General features: G+C 42.8%; 1 protein-coding gene across 2 annotated transcripts in view; it reads left to right on the top strand.

Moving 5' to 3' along the window:
- The window catches only part of CTTNBP2NL (CTTNBP2 N-terminal like), a 145,702-nt gene that overhangs the window by 32,646 nt on the left and 90,667 nt on the right, over positions 1 to 22,389 (top strand). The window contains exon 1 of one of the 2 annotated variants that reach the window (XM_082247186.1): positions 10,058 to 10,139. The exons of the other annotated variant lie outside the window; for it this stretch is intronic. Within the exon in view, the coding sequence (XP_082103312.1) occupies positions 10,062 to 10,139 (78 nt within the window). The 5' untranslated portion in view covers positions 10,058 to 10,061. Of the gene's footprint in view, positions 1 to 10,057; positions 10,140 to 22,389 lie in introns of those variants that run through there. 2 annotated transcript variants of the gene reach the window in all.

Raw genomic sequence — 22,389 nt, 5'->3', positions numbered from 1 at the left:
TCCAGTTGTTCAGGAACTACAATTCCCATCATGCCTAGCCATGTCTGTGAATGTCAGAGTTTTACAATGCCTCGTGGGACATGTAGTTCCACAACAGCTGGAGGGCCGTAGTTTGAAGATTCCTTTGCCTAGACTAAATGATTATTTAGCCTGTCCAGTGCAGGGGAGGGGTAGCAAAACAAAAGGTTGTTTTTCACATTCCTGCAGTTCAGCTTTAAGCCCCCGTTCACATAGGGGCGATCCGACTTCGGGTGGTGACCTCCGAGATCGCGGTGCGAGCAGCGCGCCGCGACCTCGGAGCGGCCGCCACGGACTTCATAACATTGAAGTCTATGGCGGTCGCCTCCTGGTCGCCCCAAAGAAGCTTCGGACCCTTTTTCTAAGTCGGAGCGACTTGTGTCGCTCCTATTAGAACGGGTCCGCAGCTTCCCTATGGGAGGCGACCTGTGAGGCGACCAGGTCGCCTCTATGTGAACGGGGGCTTATTGTAGGAGAAATTATCTGGAATTTCTTTATACATTGCAGATCAAGTTCTTGTGCATTAAGGCCTGCTTCACACCTATGTGCTTTGGAGAAGCACAGTACAGACCAATAAATATGATTTTGTTATGGGTCACATTCACATCTGTGCGTTTTCAACCGGTACATTTTTTTCTTTTTGAAAAGCATCAGGCACCTTTTTACGCACAGCATGTTGCCTTTTTGGTTCCATAGACTTTAAAGTGGAACTTTAGACAGAAAATGAAGTCCTGATAGATCACTTCAGGCTGACCCTTTTTGCAGGTATAGCGGTTTAAAACATTAAAAATAAGCGTCTATAGTGTTTAAAAACCAGTAATGCTGTCTCACCCTGCTCTGCACATGCTCAGTTGCTCTTCATTTTTTAGGCACTGCCGAATTTGTAGAGGCCGATCTGCTGACAGCCTTAAAGCAGAATTAAACCCTCCTATCCTATACAGCCAAGGAAGCTGCTTCTGTTTGATCTGCAACTGCCATTGTTCTGCACGTGTGATCAGTTATGACACTGGCAATTTGATGGTTTGACAGTTTGGTTGTGTGAAAGTTTAGCAATCCCAGCATTCCAGGATTGTAACTTTTTTAAACCGTTTAGGCCCCTTTTTATAGTTGTGCAATTTTGGACAGCAAGGTCACATGACAAGTCGTACTCCATGATTTCCAATGAGTATCGTTCATATCTGTGCGACTTTAAGTTGCAATGACTTCAAAAGTAGTTCCTGCACTACTTTGATGCGACTTTGATGCGTTTTGAGGTCCATAAACATAGGCATGGCTTCAAGTCCAGTCAAAACTGCAGCAAAACAACTGTGGTAAAATCGCTGCAAAATCACGCGACTTTTAGGTCGCACAAGTGTGAAAGGGCCTAAATCAATGGGTTTAGTTTTACTTCGATTTACTGCTAGTGCTTTGGGCTTTAGCGAGGCTCCAGCAAGAAGAAACCGGAGCAACCTGGAGACAATTTGCAGCATGCAATGATTTTTGTAGCATTATTACTGTTTTGGAATGTGTGTTTCTTGCTAAAGAACGTTATTTTTTTATCAAGTTGTTATGTATAAAGTTTTGCTTTGATAGAAACGCAGCAAAAATGCATCAGAAACAGTGTTTGCTTTTTTTGATGTTTCCCCTGCATGACAGCTGACACCACCCAAAAGCAAAACGCATCAAAAAGTGTAAAAAAAAACAGAAAATGCATCAAGCGCAGCCTGCATAGGTGTGGACTTAGTTTTAAGTCTCAGATTTGGGCTGTATGTGGCCAAGTACTTGCATTGCACTCCAACATGTATGCACAGGTGTCCATTGCTGCCAGCCGCCTAGAAGGATCTATGACATGCGACATGCACCTCCAGTTAAATGTGATTAAACAAACTGCAAACCGCCGCACCCTCTATTTTTTCCAAAGGCAGTTAAACGGATCATTCTTTGACACAGGTGTCTTATAAAGGCATATATGTCATTGTGAAAGATGTCTTTGATTTGTGTTTTATATGCGCAGTTAAATTTTATACAGGAATGTGTACAGCATTCATAATTATAGATTTGTGGCACAAGATCAGATTAGACAACAATAGAATTTTAGTAAGAATTCCTAAGTTGTCCAGGTGTGTGACAAGGCCATTGGCAAGCGTGTTAAGTTGCCGAGGCGTTAAGTACTCTCTGCAGGATGCTTGACACTTTTCTTCAAGCTGCTTGCACTTCAGTGCCGCTCTCCGCTATGCCTTCTAAATTCTTAGGTATCATCATCAGAGTTGGGTTACACATTACTGAAACTCCTTGTGGATTAGGTCATGGATATTGTGCATGCCATGGCACTGGGGAGAGGTATATCAGCAGAATTAAAAATAAAAGCTGTCTGGGTTTCATTGCAATCCCTTACATGTCTGTCTAATCTAGTAACTGATTTCTAACCTTTTCTATAGAACATAAATGTCTCCAAACACTGTATTAAGAGGCCACTTATGACACGTAGAGCAATATGAATCTTCAAAAGAATTTTCTTATGTCACCGCCGGGTTAATATTTAGCTGCAGGGAATGGCTAAGGTTGCATCATAAAATCATTCTTGGGCTGTTTTCACATTTCTTAGCAGCATTTCTTTTATTTTTGAGTACTTGATCTTGAAAAGAGTTCTCTGTTCAAAGGCCACAGCCCTCTGATTTCCAGGACATGGCTTACTACAGTTGTTTTTGTTATTACATGCAGAAACAAAGTAGTAGAAGGGTCCTTTCCAATGGGAGGGCTCAGGGATCTGGGAGCAGAATGGGACAAATGTCCTTTTTGTGACATCCATGCCTGGTCAGTTTTTTTGTACACATTTTGACAGTGGACTGTGGCAGAATTTTGTTGGATCTTTTGTGCCAGATATTTGTCTGTTTACATTGGGTTCACCCCAATCCATCATGTTTAGGTCTGAAAAAAAAAAATGGAAAAGGACCCAGTCTGTCTGCCAATAGACCTGCATGGAGCTTCCAATCCGGTCCACCGATCAGCCTTTCAGCTCACGTGAAAAGGGGTTAAAATCTTGGCTTTTTTTTTTTTTTTTTTAATCTTGGCATGGCTCCTCCCAGGCTTTTTAGAAGTTTATGACACCGGGAGGTGGTGCTGGGCTTTAAATCACCTGATTGGCTGTCACGGCGGTCACGTGATCTGTAAACTCCCGATCACAAAGAACGATCGGGAGCTCTTGATTAGGTTACGGTAACTGTGCCAGGAGCGCAAGCTCGGCAAGGTGTTTTGGCAGCAATTCATGCAAATATGCGGTCCCTCGGTGTGAAGGACCAGAACGGGGAAGACCCCTACTGAAGAAGTCATCGCCTCACGTGCCGACGTAACGCGTACAGGGGGCGGAGCCTATCTGCAGACGTCCTATCCTCTCTGAATCATTACGGAAATCACTGTTTACATGCACTATCGAGTGCTCTTGTTTGTAAGTCTATTTGCCTTATTAAAATATTTAACATCAGTCCAGCGGAGAGCATTATATTTCTTTATCCTTCTCTTCCTACCTGGTTATTTGTGTGCGGGTGATTGTTGAGATCCTGCTAACCATCTATTAACCCCTGAGGGGGACAGCTGCATTTGACCCTGGGTGATTCCTGGGTCAGAAATGAAGGTGAGAGGCTTTAATTATGTGGTAGTGGATTGGAGCACGCTCACAGAGGTGATTGATTTATTGGGACTTCAGCATCACTCTTCACATGGACTTTGATTTTTTTTTTTAGCGCTTTCATGTAATGATTTGAGTTATATACTCTGATCTGATTTGAGGTTTATTTTGCACTTATTTATGGTCTGGTGCAGCACTTTCTTGGTTTTATATTATTACTTTGTGGAGTGGGAACACAATTGGTGTGTGCAGCCGGATATTGTCAGTTTGTTTTGACATCTTCTATACAGTGTGTCACTAATTATTTTTGCACTAATTTTATTTTTGCACAAGTTTTTTTTATAATTTTTTTTTTTTTTTTTTTTTATAATTATTGCGCTGATAGCTTTATACTATTATCCTTAGGTAAGCAAATCTGCTTTTCCCGTCACCTAGACTTAATTGAGCATTTAACCCTTGCAGTACAGGGCATCCCCTTAGCAAGAAAGGATTTATACTTTTCCTAGAGATTGGCTGTAAAGTAGAACAAAGGCAAGGATAATAGGCTGCGTACTACAGGAAGTCATTTTTTTAAATCGGCTGCTAAAATTGTTTAACACTATTTCAGAGTTTGATATCACTTTAAGCAACTGCTCAGTAATTTAAAAGACTTCAGCTTGTCAATAGAAAGGTAAAGTCCTACAACAATATAATAATGTGTACACTTAAAAAAAAAAAAAATCAGGAAGTATTCACGCTAAATAGTATTTATCTTCTGTGGGTTTCAGTTTTGTTTCTGTTCTAAAGGGACGTTCACTGCATTGTTGAATGAGTCTTATGGCAATGCATGTTAATGCATGTATGGTATCGCAGTGCAGCAGACAAAGGTGAAGGGGCCCTTAAACTGACTCTTAAGGGCATAGTCACTTTATGCATCATTGCCTTGTTCTAAACCTGATTCCCCATTCCCCTGCTGGCCTGGGCTTGGTCCTGAGCAAGCTAATGTCATCACCTCCGCCAGCCAGACCGCAGTGACCCCTGATTTCATGTTCAGGGAACGCTCGGTCATCTGTGGGAGTTCTATGCTCCGGCATGGGTACTGATCACACAGATGCATAACGTGCCTGAGTCCAAATGCTCCAGCCCACCCCCTCAAGTGAGTCAGGGCAAAGAAACCCCGAGCACTATACAGAGTTGGCACGTTAGCGGATCTGGGCTTTCTGGGTAAATATTGCTTGGGCACGGTACGGATTCCTGGTTTGAATATGCCTACTTTTGCCAAAACCTTCCTTATTTTAAAATACGGAAGGGGAAGGTAATTGGCACTGCCTAAATATTTGTAAGTATAGTTGGTGTGGGTGTCAAATATGCAAAAATCAAATAGCACAGTAAATATCACATAACAATACATATTGTGACAAACTAAAGTGACATAGTGCCAAAGTGCAGTGTGAGATGAGATATAGTGATGCCCAAAGCAAAAAAAAAAAAAAAAAAAGAGGGGTCACAATGTAACAAATAATACTATAGAAATAAATTAATCACAAAACTTCTATAGTAGCTATGAGTTACCAACAAGTGTGAAAGCACTATAACAGTGACATAGTGACAAAGCGCAACATAAATGCAATAAATAAAGTGAACCCCAAATGGAAAGGGGGGGGATTAGTATACCAAAGTGCTGGTTAGTATAAATTAATCCAGAGAACAATGTAATATATACATACATACATACATACATACATACATACATACATACATACATACATACATACATACATACATAATGAAGAAAAGGTGACTGTGTGAAGAATCACCCTAATACAAGCATATAGGTGATTGACGTGATAAAAGACGTATACAACAGTAAACTTGACAAAAAATGATGACTAAATACAGAGTTAATCAGTGCAAAAGTGGTTATGTGCACTCAAATTAATAGTCCACAAAAGTCCCAAAGTCCAAAAAGTATGGTGAGGGTCCAGGAGGTGACGTGTGCAGGTGAGGATACAAATGTGCTCCCCTCTCAGTATATGCCGCACTCACCAGATCAAAGTACCCCTACAGGAGTAACAAGCATGGTATAACCTTGAGGTAAGTTTTCATCAAAGGCATCCTTACTCAATGGAAATACAGTGCCTTGCGAAAGTATTCGGCCCCCTTGAACTTTGCGACCTTTTGCCACATTTCAGGCTTCAAACATAAAGATATAAAACTGTAATTTTTTGTGAAGAATCAACAAGTGGGACACAATCATGAAGTGGAACAAAATTTATTGGCTATTTCAAACTTTGTTAACAAATAAAAAACTGAAAAATTGGAATCCACCTGTGTGTAATCAAGTCTCCCCATGAATGCACCTGCGCTGTGATAGTCTCAGAGGTCCGTTTAAAGCGCAGAGAGCATTATGAAGAACAAGGAACACACCAGGCAGTTCCGAGATACTGTTGTGGAGAAGTTTAAAGCCGGATTTGGATACAAAAATTTCCCAAGCTTTAAACATCCCAAGGAGCACTGTGCAAGCGATTAATATTGGAAATGAAAGGAGTATCAGACCACTGCAAATCTACGAAGACCTGGCCGTCCCTCTAAACTTTCAGCTCATACAAGGATAAGACTGATCAGAGATGCAGCCAAGAGGCCAAAGATCACTCTGGATGAACTGCAGAGATCTACAGCTGAGGTGGGAGACTCTGTCCATAGGACAACAATCAGTCGTATACTGCACAAATCTGGCCTTTATGGAAAAGTGGCAAGAAGAAAGCCATTTCTTAAAGATATCCATAAAAAGTGTAGTTTAAAGTTTGCCACAAGCCACCTGGGAGACACACCAAACATGTGGAAGAAGGTGCTCTGGTCAGATGAAACCAAAATCAAACTTTTTGGCAACAATGCAAAACATTATGTTTGGCGTAAAAGCAACACAGCTCATCACCCTGAACACACCATCCCTACTGTCAAACATGGTGGTGGCAGCATCATGGTTTGGGTCTGCTTTTCTTCAGCAGGGACAGGGAATATGGTTAAAATTGATGGGAAGATGGATGGAGCCAAATACAGGACCATTCTGGAAGAAAACCTGATGGGAGTCTGCAAAAGACCTGAGACTGGGACGGAGATTTGTATTCCAACAAGACAATGATCCAAAACCTAAATAACATAAATAAATCTACAATGGAATGGTTCACAAATAAACCTATCCAGGTGTTAGAATGGCCAAGTCAAAGTCCAGACCTGAATCCAATCGAGAATCTGTGGAAAGAACTGAAAACTGCTGTTCACAAACACTCTCCATCCAACCTCACTGAGCTCGAGCTGCTTTGCTAAAAAATGCCCCGCTAAGTGTTCCACCCAACCCCGTTGTTAACACTTAGGCTCCATTCACATATAGGTCGTTTCAGGTTGCGGGCAGAAGGAGGATTCCCGTGGCTTGTAATGGCACTCCAAACGCGGCGCGATATTGCCGTGATTGTCGCCCGACCAATCTCTGTAAAATCACTGTAAAATCACGCAAACAGAATCGTGGGGCGCCTGGCACCCAAAAGAAGTTCCTGGGGGTGCCATTGCAAGTCACGAGAATCAATCCGGTGTGTCCCGCGACTTGCAATGGTTTGGAATCGCGGGCAGAATCGTGGCGATTCTGCCCGCAATCAGAAACTTCCATATGTGAATGGAGCCTTACCTGGCTGCTCTCGCCACTGCAGCACCGCTCCTCTCACTCCCTGTTCTCACAGGAGACATTGAGCCTGCTGCCAGTAAAACTCCAGTCAGGAGGGAGCTGGGGTGTGGCTTACCGGCGCTGTCTCTGGACACACACCGCCCGACTCGGGAGCACATGCCTACAGCTTGCTAAGGGGGCACCTGGAGGAGGGAGAAGCAAACAGAGCCGACGGGACTGCCAAATAGGAGGTGAGGGGCAGTATTGTTGCAAAGAACAGATAAGTATAAAACTTTTTTGTTATTTTAACAAACAAAAAGTAGCCTTTGGTATCACCCTAATGTGCCCAGCCCTGAGACGCAACTGGAAGTTAGATGAAGGTGAAATCCTCACCTAAGCAGGTAGATGAAGTGTCCACATATAGAGATGTCTCCTGTTCTTGTTTAATCCCTAAGGCCCCGTTCACACCTAAGCGTACTGCAGTGACATCTGCTGCGCTGTGTTTCTTTTGAGCTTTTTATGCTTGTTTTGGAGCGGCACCATTTATTTGAATGGGCTCCACTCAAAAACGAGCCAAAGCATCTCGTGTACCAAATTTTGGCACCGAGCCAGGCGCGTTTGGCATTGTGTTTTTTGCTGATTGTTGTGCATTTTGTCCCATGAGATCCATGGCAAAACCGCACCGCGTTTTGGGGGGCCATTGAGAAATAAAAATCCTACATTTTGCTGCGATTCTGGAATTGTGCAATTTAGGCTTCCATTCCTAATGCTCAGGTGTGAACGGGGCCTAATTTTGGGTTTATATCACCAGTGTTTTGTGTTGAAGCACAAATTTCTCATCAAAATTACATAGTTACATAGTTTAGTGAGGTTGAAAAAAGACATCAGTCCATCCAGTTCAACCTACGATGTGTGTGTGTGTTTGCTGTTAACCGTACATTGTATACCCCTGTATGTTGTGGTCTTTAACCTCCCCCCCATCCGCGCTACAGCCTATATACGGCTGCAGCGCGGACTCGAATTTTCGGGAGGCCGTTTTTAAACGGCCTCCCAGTGACACGCCCCCGCGCGCTCCCGCGAGCGCGCAGCGGGGAGAATCTGTGTCCCTTGGACACGGCCGATCACAGATCGTGGTGAATGGCCAATCACAGCGGCCATTCACCACGTGATCAAGCCGTCCAATGAGAGATGATCTCATATGTAAACATATGAGATCATCTCTCATCGCCGGCGCTCCTTCCTCACACAGAGCCTGCGTGTGAGGAAGGAGGGAGAGCTGCACAGCGCCGGGGACACAGAAAAAAGTAATCAGGGCACCGATCACCAGTGTCCTGATTACTAGAGGTACACCAAACACACCTTCAGTGCCCCCCATCAGTGCACACAATCAGTGCCCATAGTGCTGCCAGTCAGTGCCTGCTCATCTAGGCACTGATGAGCACTGACTGGCAGCACTATGGGCACTGAGTGTGGGCACTGATGTTGCCGCCCATCAGTGCTCATCAGTGCCGCCCATCAGTCCTCATCAGTGCCGCCCGCCAGTGCCCATCAGTGCCGCCCGCCAGTGCCCATCAGTGCTGCCCGTCAGTGCCCGTCAGTGCCACCTCTCAGTGCCCAGCAGTGACGCCTATCAGTGCTCATCAGTGACGCCTATCAGTGCTCATCAGTGCGGCATATTAGTACCTCCTCATCAGTGCCACCTCATCAGTGCCCGTAAGTGCCACCGCAGCAGTGCCCATAAGTGCCACCTCATCAGTGCCCATCAGTGCAGCCTATCGGTGCCCATCAGTGCCGCCTCATCAGCGCACATCAGTGAAGGAGAAAAATGTATTTATTTTCAAAATTTACTCGCAAAAAATAAGAAAAACTTTTTTTTTTTTTCAAAATTTTCTGTCTTTTTTCTTTTTTTTTGTAAAAAATAAAAAACCCAGAGATGATTAAATGCCACCAAAAGAAAGCTCTATTAGTGTGAAAAAAAATGATAAAAATTTTATATGGGTACAGTGTAGCATGACCGCGCAATTGTCATTCAAAGTGTGACAGCGCTGAAAGCTGAAAATTGGCCTGAATGGGAAGGGTGTTTTAAGTGCACAGAAGGCAAGTAGTTAAGGTGCCCATCTAATAGTTTTTGAAACTATCAATGCTCCCTGCTGATACGACGGTTTGCGGAAGAGAATTCCACATCCTTACTGCTCTGACAGTGAAGAACCCCCTACGTACTTTAAGGTTAAACCGCCTTTCCTCTAGTTTTAGTGAGTGGCCAAAATCTAAATTAAATTTCCCATTGAGAAGCTGCTGACACCAACATGGATTAAGTCCATCCAAATCTCTAATAATAAATATAAATAATATAAATAGCATGACACATTTTTATTTAAAACTGTGGATTAGCCATCACTTTCTATCTCCATGGCTGTGATCACCAATACAACACAGAAGGCGATTTATCTCATGACATAAACAGCAAAAAAAAATTTGGTAGAGGTTCTAACCCTTTTTTTCAAACATACACATTTTTTTTCATCAAATTGAAAGCTAATTACACTGTCATATTATACATAATAACCGTCTGCCATTTGATGCCTCATCTTTGCCTCTGCAAAGCTCTGCGGTGGGATTAAAATAAGCGGTTTTGCAAAAATGCAATTTGTAGCTCCAGCCTGGCATTATGTAATTTTAAAGGGTACTACGGGGTCATAAGCCTCCCATTGAGAGAATCCTCTGTGGGTGGAGCTTGCAAATCCCATTATTCAAGTTGAATTACAGATGAATAACCTGCTGTGCCTCTCAGTCTAGCAGTGCATGCCTTTCGGTGAGATCATTTTCTGGGTGGCTGTTTGTGAGATGCCGTGTGTTGGAGAGCTATGCAACAAGTTACAGGTAAATCCTATATTGGGGATGGGGATGTGCTCTTTGGAAGATCTTTTTAGAGACAACAACTGAATTTAACCAGCAAACTGCTAATTTTATAGTTCTAGGCAGTGGGCATTGACATTACATGAACCCTTTTAGAGCTAGAATAGGAAGTGGAAAACAAGACTAAAGGCTTTAACACCGGCATAGAGAGCTGAGCATATTTGTGCGCTGGGTTGTTTTTATCCTCCTGTGGACTAAAACAATTTGACTTTTGTGAGAGGATGAGGATAAAGCCGATGGACATGACTTTTTAAACATAGTTAAAAGGTAAACTACATTTTATTGGCTCAGAATTTCTGTTTTTAGACCTTTTTCTCCAAAGCAAATTGCAAAAAAAGCTCATTTAGTGTATGTGGTGACCTGCGTTTTTTCTGCTCAAGAACGCAGATTCCATAGAAAACTATTATTTTTCTATGTGCCTCATTCATGCCACTGCATGGCGATGATGTGCGATGCTGTAAGGAAAAATTTAAGACATTTATCCGCAGCACAGCAGTGCTTAAACTTTAATGAAATATTATTTTGTGACACTTCAAAAAGTAAATAGGAAAAAAATCAAAGCACATGTCACTAGGGATCGACCGATTATCGGCAACACTGATATATCGGCAACACTGATATATCGGCCCCTGAGTTTACCGATATTGCCGATATTTAGGGAAAGTGCATGTACCGGGCTGATGCTTGCAGCTAGAGGCATCACCCCGGTACCGGTGTCCATAGCTGACGGTCGGCTGACTTGTAATGACAACTGATGCGGCTGAGAAGCCGCTCCGCTGTCTTACAAGGAGCGGGAGGGGACGCCCCCCCCCCCTCCCGCCACTTTCCGTGGCTCGCCCGGGTCTCCCGTCCCACCGGGAGACCCCTGCATCCTACCTTCACCGCCGCCGAATAGAAGACCCATGTAAAGAACTTTTTACATATCCGAAAATATCAGCTGATACTGATATCCGATGACCAAAGTATTGGCATTAAAAAAACGATATCGGTTGATCACTACATTTGGTTGGTCACACAGCCCCTCATTACTGGTACACAGTGGATACCAGCCTGCATACAAAATCTCTGCCAGCTGGTGTGAACAACTCTAAGGCCCCATTAACATTGTGTTCCTGCTACACCATTTTGACGGCGTGATTTTCACACGATTCTGGATATCGCATTTGGCCAGCCTATTTACTGCTTTTCGGATGACAAGCTTCACAGATTCGCATTGCGTTTGGAGTGCCATTCAAGGATAGTTGCGCTGCGATAGCCATGCGATTTGGAATCACAGCGATTCCAAATTAAAGGGTGAATGGAGCCTAACTCTTGTCAATTTTAGAATATCTGTCTATAATTGTGCTACATTTCCTCTTTGTTGCACTGTAGGCCTCAAGTTAGGTTACTATTGAATTGGAAAGAGAGAGTTTGATATTTAGAGGTGTGTTTGGGGACAGAGGAGTTGATCAGTGATTGGAATCTGGTGAGTCTGAGGGACAACGGCCAGTGGCAGGGTATACTGAATATTCTATAGAAGGACAGCTCTTCTCAAATTTTTACCTTAGAGCAGTGATGGCAAACCTTGGCACACCAGGTGTTTGGGAACTACATTTCCCATGATGCAGAGTGTATGAGCATCATGGGAAATGTAGTTCCAAAACATCTGGGGCACCAAGATTCGCCATCACTGCCCTAGAGGAATCCTTGAAATCAATTTTTAGGCTCCCAGGGAGCCCCTGCTAAAACAGATTTCATCAGGGGTCAGTGAGGAAAAAAGCCCCTTACATTGGTGGTCAACGGGAGGAATGACCCCTTACAGACAGCTAAAAAGATCATTGGCATCAAAGTGACATAATCCTTTCCACATTGTATTTCCATTATCTCTTGCCCACTTCTATGGTATTAAAACAATCTGGAAGTTGGAAAAATTAATTTGTGAAGATCCCCACACATTTACGTCCTTGAATTCTGTGTCCCGTAGTCATTATGCCCTGTGATTAAGCACGGTTGTGTTGCACATATCTGAGTGACTGCAGAGGTGCTGGGAGGAGGAGTTTCAGGAGGCGGAGTCAGTACAGGATTCACTGCTTGAAGTCAGCAAGGGACCATGGGATATTTAGTCCTTCAAAATAGAAACGAAACCAAAGGAAGATGCCACAAAGCATGCAGGAAATTGGGGATATTACAACGCTGATGGCATAAAATGAAAGTGTATGTTTTGACTTTAGATCTCCTTTAACCACTTGCCTACCATGCTATAGCCGAAAGGCTGATACAGCACGGTCGTCCAGTTCTGGAACATCCTCCTAGAACCCTGCCCCCTGGGGGCGTACATCGGCCCTGCTCTGTGACTGCTTTGCCCTTTGGACACAGTTGATCACAGATCAGGGTAAGGGGCCAATCACAGCTGCCCTTTACCATATGATCAGCTGTGTCCAATCACAGCTGATTACATGTAAACTGACTTGCCGGTTATCGAAAGTACTTTTCCTCACACGCTGTGTCTGTGAGGAAAGCAGAACTGATAACTGGCAAGGCTGTCAGGACGTTGTGTACACTAATAATCAGGGCACTGATCAGAAGTATTGTGATTATAATTGCAGCTTATCAGTGCCCATAATTGCAGTAGACAAATTATTTTGTTTTGTAATAAAATTTTACAAACAACTCTATACCGGGACCAGAGGATTTTGATAGACCACTAACGAGATTCGAGCAAGCTTGTGTAAAGCCAGGAAATCTCTCACGTACTCTGTCAATTGCATATGGCCTATTGACAAACCCGGAGGAACAACCGGATTTGCCATGGGTAAGGAGGTGGGAGGAGGACTTGAACTGTAGGTTTACAGGGGAGCAGATCCAGAGGATATTAAGGTTTGCACTAGGGTCATCTAGATGTACCAGAACACAAGAGACGAACTATAAGTTGGTAACAAGATGGTATGTCACGCCCGAGAAATTACATAGATGGTTCCCAAATGAATCTAATCTATGTTGGAGATGCGGGACGGAAGTGGGAACCTTGTACCATATCTTCTGGTCCTGCTCTAAAATAAAAACTTACTGGACAGGGGTGAAGGATATAGTTCAGAAATTTGTAGAACACGAATTAGAGGAGAATCCGTCTTTTCTTCTATTAAACCTATCGGATATTCCAGCAAAAAAATATGAAAGATCCATAATTCCTCATTTGATAAATGCAGCAAAGGCATGCATTCCAGGGGCCTGGAAAAAAACACAACCTCCCTTAGTGTCCGAGTGGATACGAAGGATAGAAGATAACAGGAGATTGGAAGAATTGATTGCAGCGGCACAAAATAGACAGGAGAAACATAGAAAAATTTGGGAACTGTGGAACCACTGGATATGCTCTGAAGAAGGGAAACTATACTTCACAAAATAAAATGAGAAGGAAAGTGAGATAGCAAAAGAGAGTATCCCTCCATCTCTGTTTATTACAATAAGTTCTTTTGTTTTTTTTTTTTTTTTTTTTTTTTTTTTTTTCTCTCTGTTGTGTTGGGTGGGAGGGAGGGGAGGGAAGGGAAGGGGGGGGGGAGGAAAGAAAAATGTTTTAGGAAAACAGCAGATGGAGATGTTATATATTATGATATATATTATGAAAAAGATGTATATGTTGAAAATGTTATGTATAACCATGTGAATTCCTGAATAAAAAAGAGATAAATTGAAAAAAAAAAAAAATTTTACAAACAAGTAAAAAAAAAAACACTACTTAAACATTTTGCCCCCGTTCACACTAAGGTCGCCTCACAGGTCGCCGCAGGTCGCCTCCCATAGGGAAGCTGCGGACTCGTTCTAATAGGAGCGACACAAGTCGCTCCGACCTAGAAAAAGGGTCCGGAGCTTCTTTGGGGCGACCAGGAGGCGACCGCCATAGACTTCAATGTTATGAAGTCCGTGGCGGCCGCTCCGAGGTCGCGGCGCGCTGCTCACACCGCGATCTCGGAGGTCGCCCTGGGAAGTAGCGTCGCGGTAGTGTGAACCGGCGCTTTCGGTGTTTTTTGTTTGTTTTAGCAAAAAATTTAAAACCCAGTGGTGAATAAATGCCACTCAAAAAAACGATAAAGCATTCATATGGGTACAGATTTTTTTGCATGGCTGCACAATTGTCCTTCAAAGTGTGACACCACTGAAAGCTGAAATTTGGCCTAGGCAGGAGGGGGGTGAGGTGCCCAGTATTGAAGTGATCAAGGAACACTGGTTGAGAATGGCTGCAATAGACATCTAAAATAGGGATTTTATAGGGCCCATGTCGTCAGTACTTGGATTTATGGACAGTTTTTTAAACAACAAAGGATTATAGGGACAGTCGTAGAAAGTCTGGACTTGTTCCTGAAAATCAGAGACTGTTGGTGGATAAGATACAGATTTGGCAACAAAACTGTATAACATGTCTCTCCAGGCAAGAATAAAACTCCTGTATAGCAATGTTCAAATAAATTGCGTGCTTTAGCATTCCTAAATATGCTTCCTTTTATTAGAATTCATTACCTGGTGATCCAGCTGTCTCACTGCTTACAGACTTTCCTGTTCCAGGCTGACAACGCTGTACAACCACAATGCAAATGGTTTATCCCTCAAGTGTTGTCAGAACCTGTAAGCTGCTGTGCTGTTTATCTTGGACTGTTCATTGCATTGAACATGCACTGGAAGGCCTCATACCAACTAGAAGTTTTTTCTGCTGCTCCTAGGAGTATTAGAGTCCATTCAGACTAGCGCGACTTTGTCGCCTGACAAGTCGCGGTCGGTTGCTCGCCATTGAGTAGTACAGGACCCGTTCTAATATGAGCGACACAAGTCGCTCCGACTTAAAAAAAAGGGTCCTATACTACTTTGGGGCGACCTGGAGCCGACTTGCATTGACTTCAATTATATGAAGTCCGTGAAAGTTGCCCCAAAGTGTGTGTGTGTGTGTGTGTGTGTGTGTGTTTTTTTTTTTTTTTTTTTTTTTTTTTTTTTTCTATAAACACCCCTGCATGTTAGGCTATGTGTCCCTTTTTTTTTTTTTTTTTTTTTACTTAACTGCTGCCAGGATGAGAGGAGTCTAGTAGAGTTAGCAAAATGTTCCATTTGCATGAAGCCGGATTGTCAGACTTCTCAGTCTGGATGTGCGGATACTTCTTCTCTCTCCCTCGCTCACTTTGGATTACGGCAGTGATGTAACAAGATGTATACTTTTGAGACCACCCACCGCACAGATTTATATTACAGAACCAATTTACAGTCACATTGCCACACCTAAAACACCAAAAAAAAAAAAGGAATGTAATGTACGACTTATGAGATTGGGACCATGTTGAAGTGAAATTAAAGGAGTTGTCAAGTCTCAAGGTTTTTCACCTTTATGCATTAAGGTGAAAAACCTTCTTGGTTGCAGCTTTCCCTCAGGCCCCCCTTTATTCTCACCTGAGCCCTAACGTTCCAGCGACGAGCACAGCTCCCACTGCTGTCAATCAAATCAAGTGGCGCCAGGGGTGGGGGGAATGGGTGCGAGTTCTGCTGTCTGTGTCAATGGCTGCAGCAACGGGACCCGGTGACCCCATGGAAAGCTGCTCTCTGTGGGGGCACCGAATGAAGAGGAGCGCCACCGGGGCACCCCAGAAAAAGAGGATCGGGGCTGCTCTGTGCAAAACCTTTTCACAGAGCAGGGAAGTTGGCCATGTTTTTTCTAAAAAAAAAAAAAAAAATACGAACCTTTACAATCCCTTTAATGGATATTTTATTTAATCTAATTTGATTGCTGCTGGCATACTCTACATGTAATACTGCTTAAAAAAAAAAAGCTATGATTATTTTTTTATATTTTTATACTGCTTTAGCCCTGGTTCACACTGTATCCTTTCCTGTGCAAATCGCCCATTTATTTTCAATGGCTCAAATCGTACCGCATCCGCATGAAAGGGGTGTGGGCAGCTTTTTTTATGTTTGCACTGGAATCTGATCACATGGGTGTTCACATCAATGCGATCTGGTTCAGGCAAACGCACTGCGTTCTTTGCGACCTGCTTTTGGGGTGTGGTTTAACTTTTATTTGACACCTGCAGATCGCCTCAACACAGTGTGATTGCTAGGCAGTGTGGGAAATGTACAGGAGTTGTTGTGTTTCCCGCACCACATCAGTTTAAAACTGGGCTAATCGGGCAAAATAAATACTGCAGATCAGGGTGCCTTTTTTTTTTTTTTTTTTTTTTTAACCTAAACTACTTGAACTACATAGTAAAAGATAATGCTGTCTAAACCACACCAGTGTGATGTGCAGTTCTAGTTTAGTAACTAACGGAATGTAATGTTAGTGTTTTGGACTAGGAATCACATCTTTATAACATTCCAGTGACTGGCTGGCCTATATTCACAGCAGGCCAGGTGTTTGCTACCTCTGTGATTCACAATAGCGTGGGTGGAGGTGTGGAGAGCTGGAAATGCTCGTGTACTTATAAAGGCCTAAGTGGTGATGCAAACCTCTGTTTCGGCTTCTCTATCGAAACTCTGGGCTTGAACTGCAGCCAACATTAGGCTGGCTGTCAGTGGTGAGACACAGGGTGTGCTTTTCAGACTGCATTGAACTAATTGGTAGTCTCTGTCCCCATGGCAACACTTAGTATTCTGATATAAGATTTGAAATACTTTTTCTGTGAGTCTACCTTCTCATTTCTTTAATTTTTGTTAAAGCTGAACTCCAGGCAGATATAAAATACACAAATGAATGCAGCTCTGTATTCATGAATACATCATTTGTTTAAATGTAGGTAATGTGGCACTAATGAGGCTGCCCTGAATTTCGATGTAAATGTCCCCTGTCACAGGATAGCCAGTTCTTGGCTTTCCTTTCCTCACGCTGTGACAGCGATGAGGAAAGGAAATGCTGACCACCGCCATTTGTTTACATGCGATTGGACACAGCTGATCACATGATAAATATAACTAGCCGCCGTAATTGGCCCTTCACCTCGACCACAGAACGCACCTGGGGGCACACAAGGTTCTGGGAGGACAAGCGTACACCCCCCCCCCCCCTCCCCCCCAGTACTGGATGACCACACTGTAGCTGTCTTTCAGCTATAGCATAGTTGGCAAGTGGGAGGTGGATGCGGACAGCTGATAAAAGCCCAGGCACCAGGACACAATTTCCAGTCACCATGGCGACCTGAGATTTGTTAACTCCTGTTTTTAGGTAACCGAATGTGACCTAGTGTCGGTGTCCTGCAGTCCCTTTTACAGCAGAGCTCAAACTGAGGGAAGGAGAAGCGGGGCAAGAACCCTATCGGGTATGATGCAGTACTTGCAGAGAGCCAAGTTCATCAGACTACTGCAATTTATTTCACTGTCCAGTCAGATTGGGGGAGGGACAAGACTTTCAAGGACCAATCCACATGAGTGGCAATCAGTGAAAATATGAGTAGTACATTTCAGCACACCCACTTGTAAGGCTTGGCATATTTGGTATCAATTTACTTCGGAGCAGTCTTGTCTTTTCAATTTTGAGAAACAAAAATTGAATTCTACTGTTTTTGTGTGTGCTATAATTATAAGATATTTTTTTTTACTGAAAATATAATTTTTAAAAAACTTGTGCAACATAAAAATTTGCAGCTACTGACTTTTTTTTGCACAGCTTCTCAGGTTTTAGAAGCTATGTAATGTTATGGGATTTAAGGTAATATTCTGACCTAAAATGCACACTTTTTAACCCGTGTTCAATACAACTTTTTGCATGTTTTTCCACAGGGGAACTCTATGCCAGGGGGTTAATCTTCAGCTTGAGGGTGATACTTTAAGTGAATCTGTGATTGCTCTGTACTGGGCCTTTATAGCTTTTAGCATCTTGGTGATGTTTTCACAGTTTTTTTTTTTTAGTTTGGCGTTAAACCTAGGCAATTAAGACTGATCATATAATGAAAAAAACAGATAGTCAGTGGAACTGCAAGGTAAACGCACAGTATATGCAGAGCTATAGACAGCTGAAGGGAAATGAAATTGTTCCATAAAATTTGAGCTTGAACTTGCCCCTTCCACCTCCAAAGACCATCTGTTTTTACAGGATGAGTCAGATTTTCATATAATTCCAGCTGTATACTGTATCTCTGAGTTTACTGATTGCACGAGGATGTACAATATGCTTCATTCAGATCTGTAATTTATATGGATTGTATGCTATGGGTCCATTTACACAGCTCCGTTTTGGTGTTAAGCTACGTCAACCAAAGCAAGGAAATTCTGCATCCATGTTGCGGTTTTGACTATATTTCTGCTGTATACATTAAACACTTGCACAATACTTTACGTATAAACAAAAAGAAGAGGCGCCTCTAAGAATAGGCGTAAAGATTTAATAAATTATAAAAATGGCAACTCGCAAGGATAAAAGTAAATCAAGCACTCTGTAAGGAATATGGATATTCTGATAAGCTCCCATCAGTTGACGTTTCACTGCTAGCCAGCTCCAATCGTGTAAGTCGCTCTTCGCTAGTAGGAGGTCGGCTGTAGGGTGGACTCGTTTCCAAAGCGAGGCTTGAGGTGCAAATGGAGGGCAGGGTGGAGTGATGATGTCACTATAATGCAACCCGCTTCTGAGCCAGCGAACTGCGAATGACCCAGCAGTCATGCTCCTTTTTTCAAGAAACTTCCAGAAGTAACACCGCATATCACATGGTACAGCAACTTGGAATTCCAGCATTAAAGATGGCTGACATTCCTTTCACACATGCTCAGCAGCGTGTATCCTGGTCTGCCCTACCGGTTTCATCACAAATTACATCATCAGGGGCATGCAATCGTTTACAAGCATACAGAGTAAATGAATCAAATTTGGGTATGCATATTTTAATTTATTTAATTATAGATACTGTAATTTAGTGCCGGTTCACATTTATGCGATGCAGGAACGCTGCGAATATACAGCGTGTTCCCGCATCGCATCCGCACAACAGGCAGTTCACACTGCCATATGGGATACGCTGGGGGAGTCAATTCAAAGTTAATGACACCCCCAGATCAGATCGCATATCGCAGTGCGATCTGAAAGTTCGCACAGAATCGGATCGCACTAGTGTGAACCAACATGCGATCCGATTCTGCTGCAGACCAGTGAGTTCAGTGAGATTGCGGTGCGAATTCAGCAATACAAACTGTATGCTGAAAGCAGTGCGCTCCGAATTACATGCAATGTGTGATTGCACAAATGTGAACCAGCACTTATAGTTCATAGTCTTTTTACGCAGTGCTTTACATATACTGTAGAAATTGTACAGTCACATCAGACCTTGCCCTCAAGGAACTTGCAATCTAAGGTCCCTAATTCATTCATTCATACATACATACGAGGGCCAATTTAGACAGGAACCTACCAGCATGTCTTTGGAGTGTGGGAGGAACCGGAGAAAACCCATACAGGAAGAACATGCAAACTCCGTGCAAGTAGTGCCATGGTTGGAATTCAAAATGACGACCTTAGCTTTTATACTTTTTCTTTCAAGTTTCTAGGTTTACTTTAATGAATATTAACCACTTGCCGACTGCCGCAAGTACATGTACTGCGGCGGTCAGCCCCTCCTGGGCAAAGTGGCGTATATATACGTCACTCGTCCGCGAGCCAATAGCGGGCGAGCGCGCGCTGCCGGAGGCGCGCTCCCGCCCCCGCTCGTTCCTGCACATCCCCACGCGTGTACGTCGGTCACTCGCGATTGTCCGCTGCAGAGGGAGAAAGGCAAGCGGCTAATGTAAACAAAGCCGCCTGTCATTCTCCCTGGTGTAACTGCAGAGACTATACGATCCTGCTATGTAGGATCTTATGTCTCTGTGGTTACATGAAAAGCCACACCCCTTTACAGTTAGAAGCACGCCCCTAGGGACACATTTAACCCCTGCATCTCCAATAAAGTTAACCCCTTCCAATGCCAGTGTCCTTTTTACAGTAACAGTCATATGTATAGCACTGATTACTGTAGTAATGTCACTGGTACCCCCAAAAGTGTCAAAAATGTCAGTCAAGGGTCCGATCTGTCCGCCGCAATGTTGCAGCCCCGCAAAAAAAAAAAATCGCAGACCACCGCCATAAAAAACAATAAAAATGACAATCTTTCCCTTAGTTAGTAAACGCAATTTTTGCGCAAACCAATCAAAATACGCTTATTGTGATTTTTTTTTTTTTTTTTTTTTTTACCAAACATATGTAGCAGAAAACAAATTTTTTTTTTTGGGAATTTCATATAAAAAAATTTGAAAAATATTGTTTTTTTTTTTCAAAATTGTCACCTTTTTTTGTTTATAGCGCAAAAAGTAAAAATTGCACAGGTTATCAAATACCACCAAAAGAAAGCCCTGTTTGTGGGAAAAAAAGGACGTCAATTTCATTTGGGTACAGTGTTGCACGACCGCGCAATTGTCCGTTAAAATCACGCAGTGCCGAATCGCAAAATACCCCCTGGTCTTTGAGCAGCCAAATCCTCCGGGGCTTAAGTGGTTAAAGTAAATGTAAACCCTAAATGTATTTTTCATTGTGTTTGTTGTTATGCGTGGCTGTTTGCAATAGATTAGCAAAAAAATTGCTGAAGGAAATTGTAAAGTTTTTTTTTTTTTACCTGGAGATCCTGCCTGTAACAGCAGTTCTAGTTGCCGACTAACAACATTAGGCCACGGCCCCACAATTGGCAGAAGTGTTGTCGGCCTGCCATGTGTGCTCCTTCAGATGACCTTTGGGATGCCTATCGCATTGATGTGAACCAACTAAGGGCTAATTCACACTGCCTGCACACAAACACTCCATTTTACCGTGCAGACAGATGTCAGTTTTTGATGGACGTAAGCCTTGGTGAGAAGGCTGTGCGAAGCATGCATCAGTGCATCCTACCGTTTCTTTTTTTTACTTTTATTTGAAGTGTTCCTATGTTCCTTCATGTTTCTATGCAGCAGTGCAATCCCTTGCGCTGCTGCGCGGTGACATGCTGTGCCTTTCTGTGCTACATCTCTGCACTGCAACATAGCCTGGAGCCATGTTTTCGGTGTGCCCTAGCCATGATTAGCATTTATCAACTGAAGAAAAACACCAGTCTCTGCACCATGTGAATGAGCCCTGCAGGAATGTGTAATGCTGTTGCTAATTGTGGTGCAGTGGCTTAGTGTTGTCACAGCAACAGGAAGTGCTGTTACTGGCTGGGTCTCCAGGAATGGAGCTTTGCAGATTCACAAAAAAAAAGATTTGTTAAAGAAAATTGTATTTATTGATGCATGATGGCAAACATACCGAAGAAAAGATGTAGGGTTTTCCATACACTTTAATTTTCTGTGCTATCATTTACTTGTTAACATGTCTATATGGGTGTAAATGCTCCATTAGCAGTTTGGTGTATAAATGAAGGCTTTGCTCCATTTCATCAGTTCCTATATTTTACAAGCTACAATAGGTTGTTTTTCTTCGGACTTCCTGAGTATGTTTTGAGTAGGAAGCGGTTTCAGTGCAAGGCCAGAGGAAAACTGCTTCTTGTGGTTCTAATTGCTGAATAATACATACAATTCTTATAAAGTGCAAGTAAGTTTAGGCCAATATATGTTGTATTATGGTGTCCACGGGTTACTATTGTTTTTTATGAACTGTTCTAGTAATATAACTTTCCTTGGCCCTGCATCTGCTTGGATTGTGACAGTGTTATAGAAGTGAACAGATGTTTCTGATCACTCACGCTCTATTCTGTTAATATACTATATACACTATAACACCTGAATAAATAAAGTTGCTTTATGTTTAAAGGAACTCTGTCATGGCAGAACTGCTATTCTCAATACGAACGCTCAGACACCTAGAGGTCCCTACACAGATCTGCTGCAGCCTCCTTATTTCGCATTTTTATGCCTTTATGCTTTACCAATCAGATGGGCAAAATTCAAATTCTTCCTGGTAATGTTGCTATTTTCCCACCCCTTTTTTTGCAAGGAGGTGGTAAGTTTCGATACTACCCGGAAATTGCTTTGGCATCTCAAATTGCTTTTTTTATTTTTTTTTGGATAGACTGACAGTAATAATGTATAGATTATCAGAAAATAAACATGCTTTCTTAAGAAAAGTAAGATCTTTGGAGATTATTGTTCTGCAACACTTCCATACCTCCAAGGTACAGCAAAATCTTGTGTCCTTTAGCTGTTTACTCCCTGCCTGCACTCTTCCCATCATTGCATTCTGCTCACAATCTGTTCATTTAAAGTAGTTCCATGGAAGTCT

The sequence above is a fragment of the Pelophylax lessonae genome (assembly GCF_965119305.1).
Source record: "Pelophylax lessonae genome assembly, chromosome: 2".
Taxonomy (NCBI): domain Eukaryota; kingdom Metazoa; phylum Chordata; class Amphibia; order Anura; family Ranidae; genus Pelophylax; species Pelophylax lessonae.
Note: the sequence above shows the minus strand (reverse complement) of the source record. Positions and strands in the feature narration are given on the sequence as shown.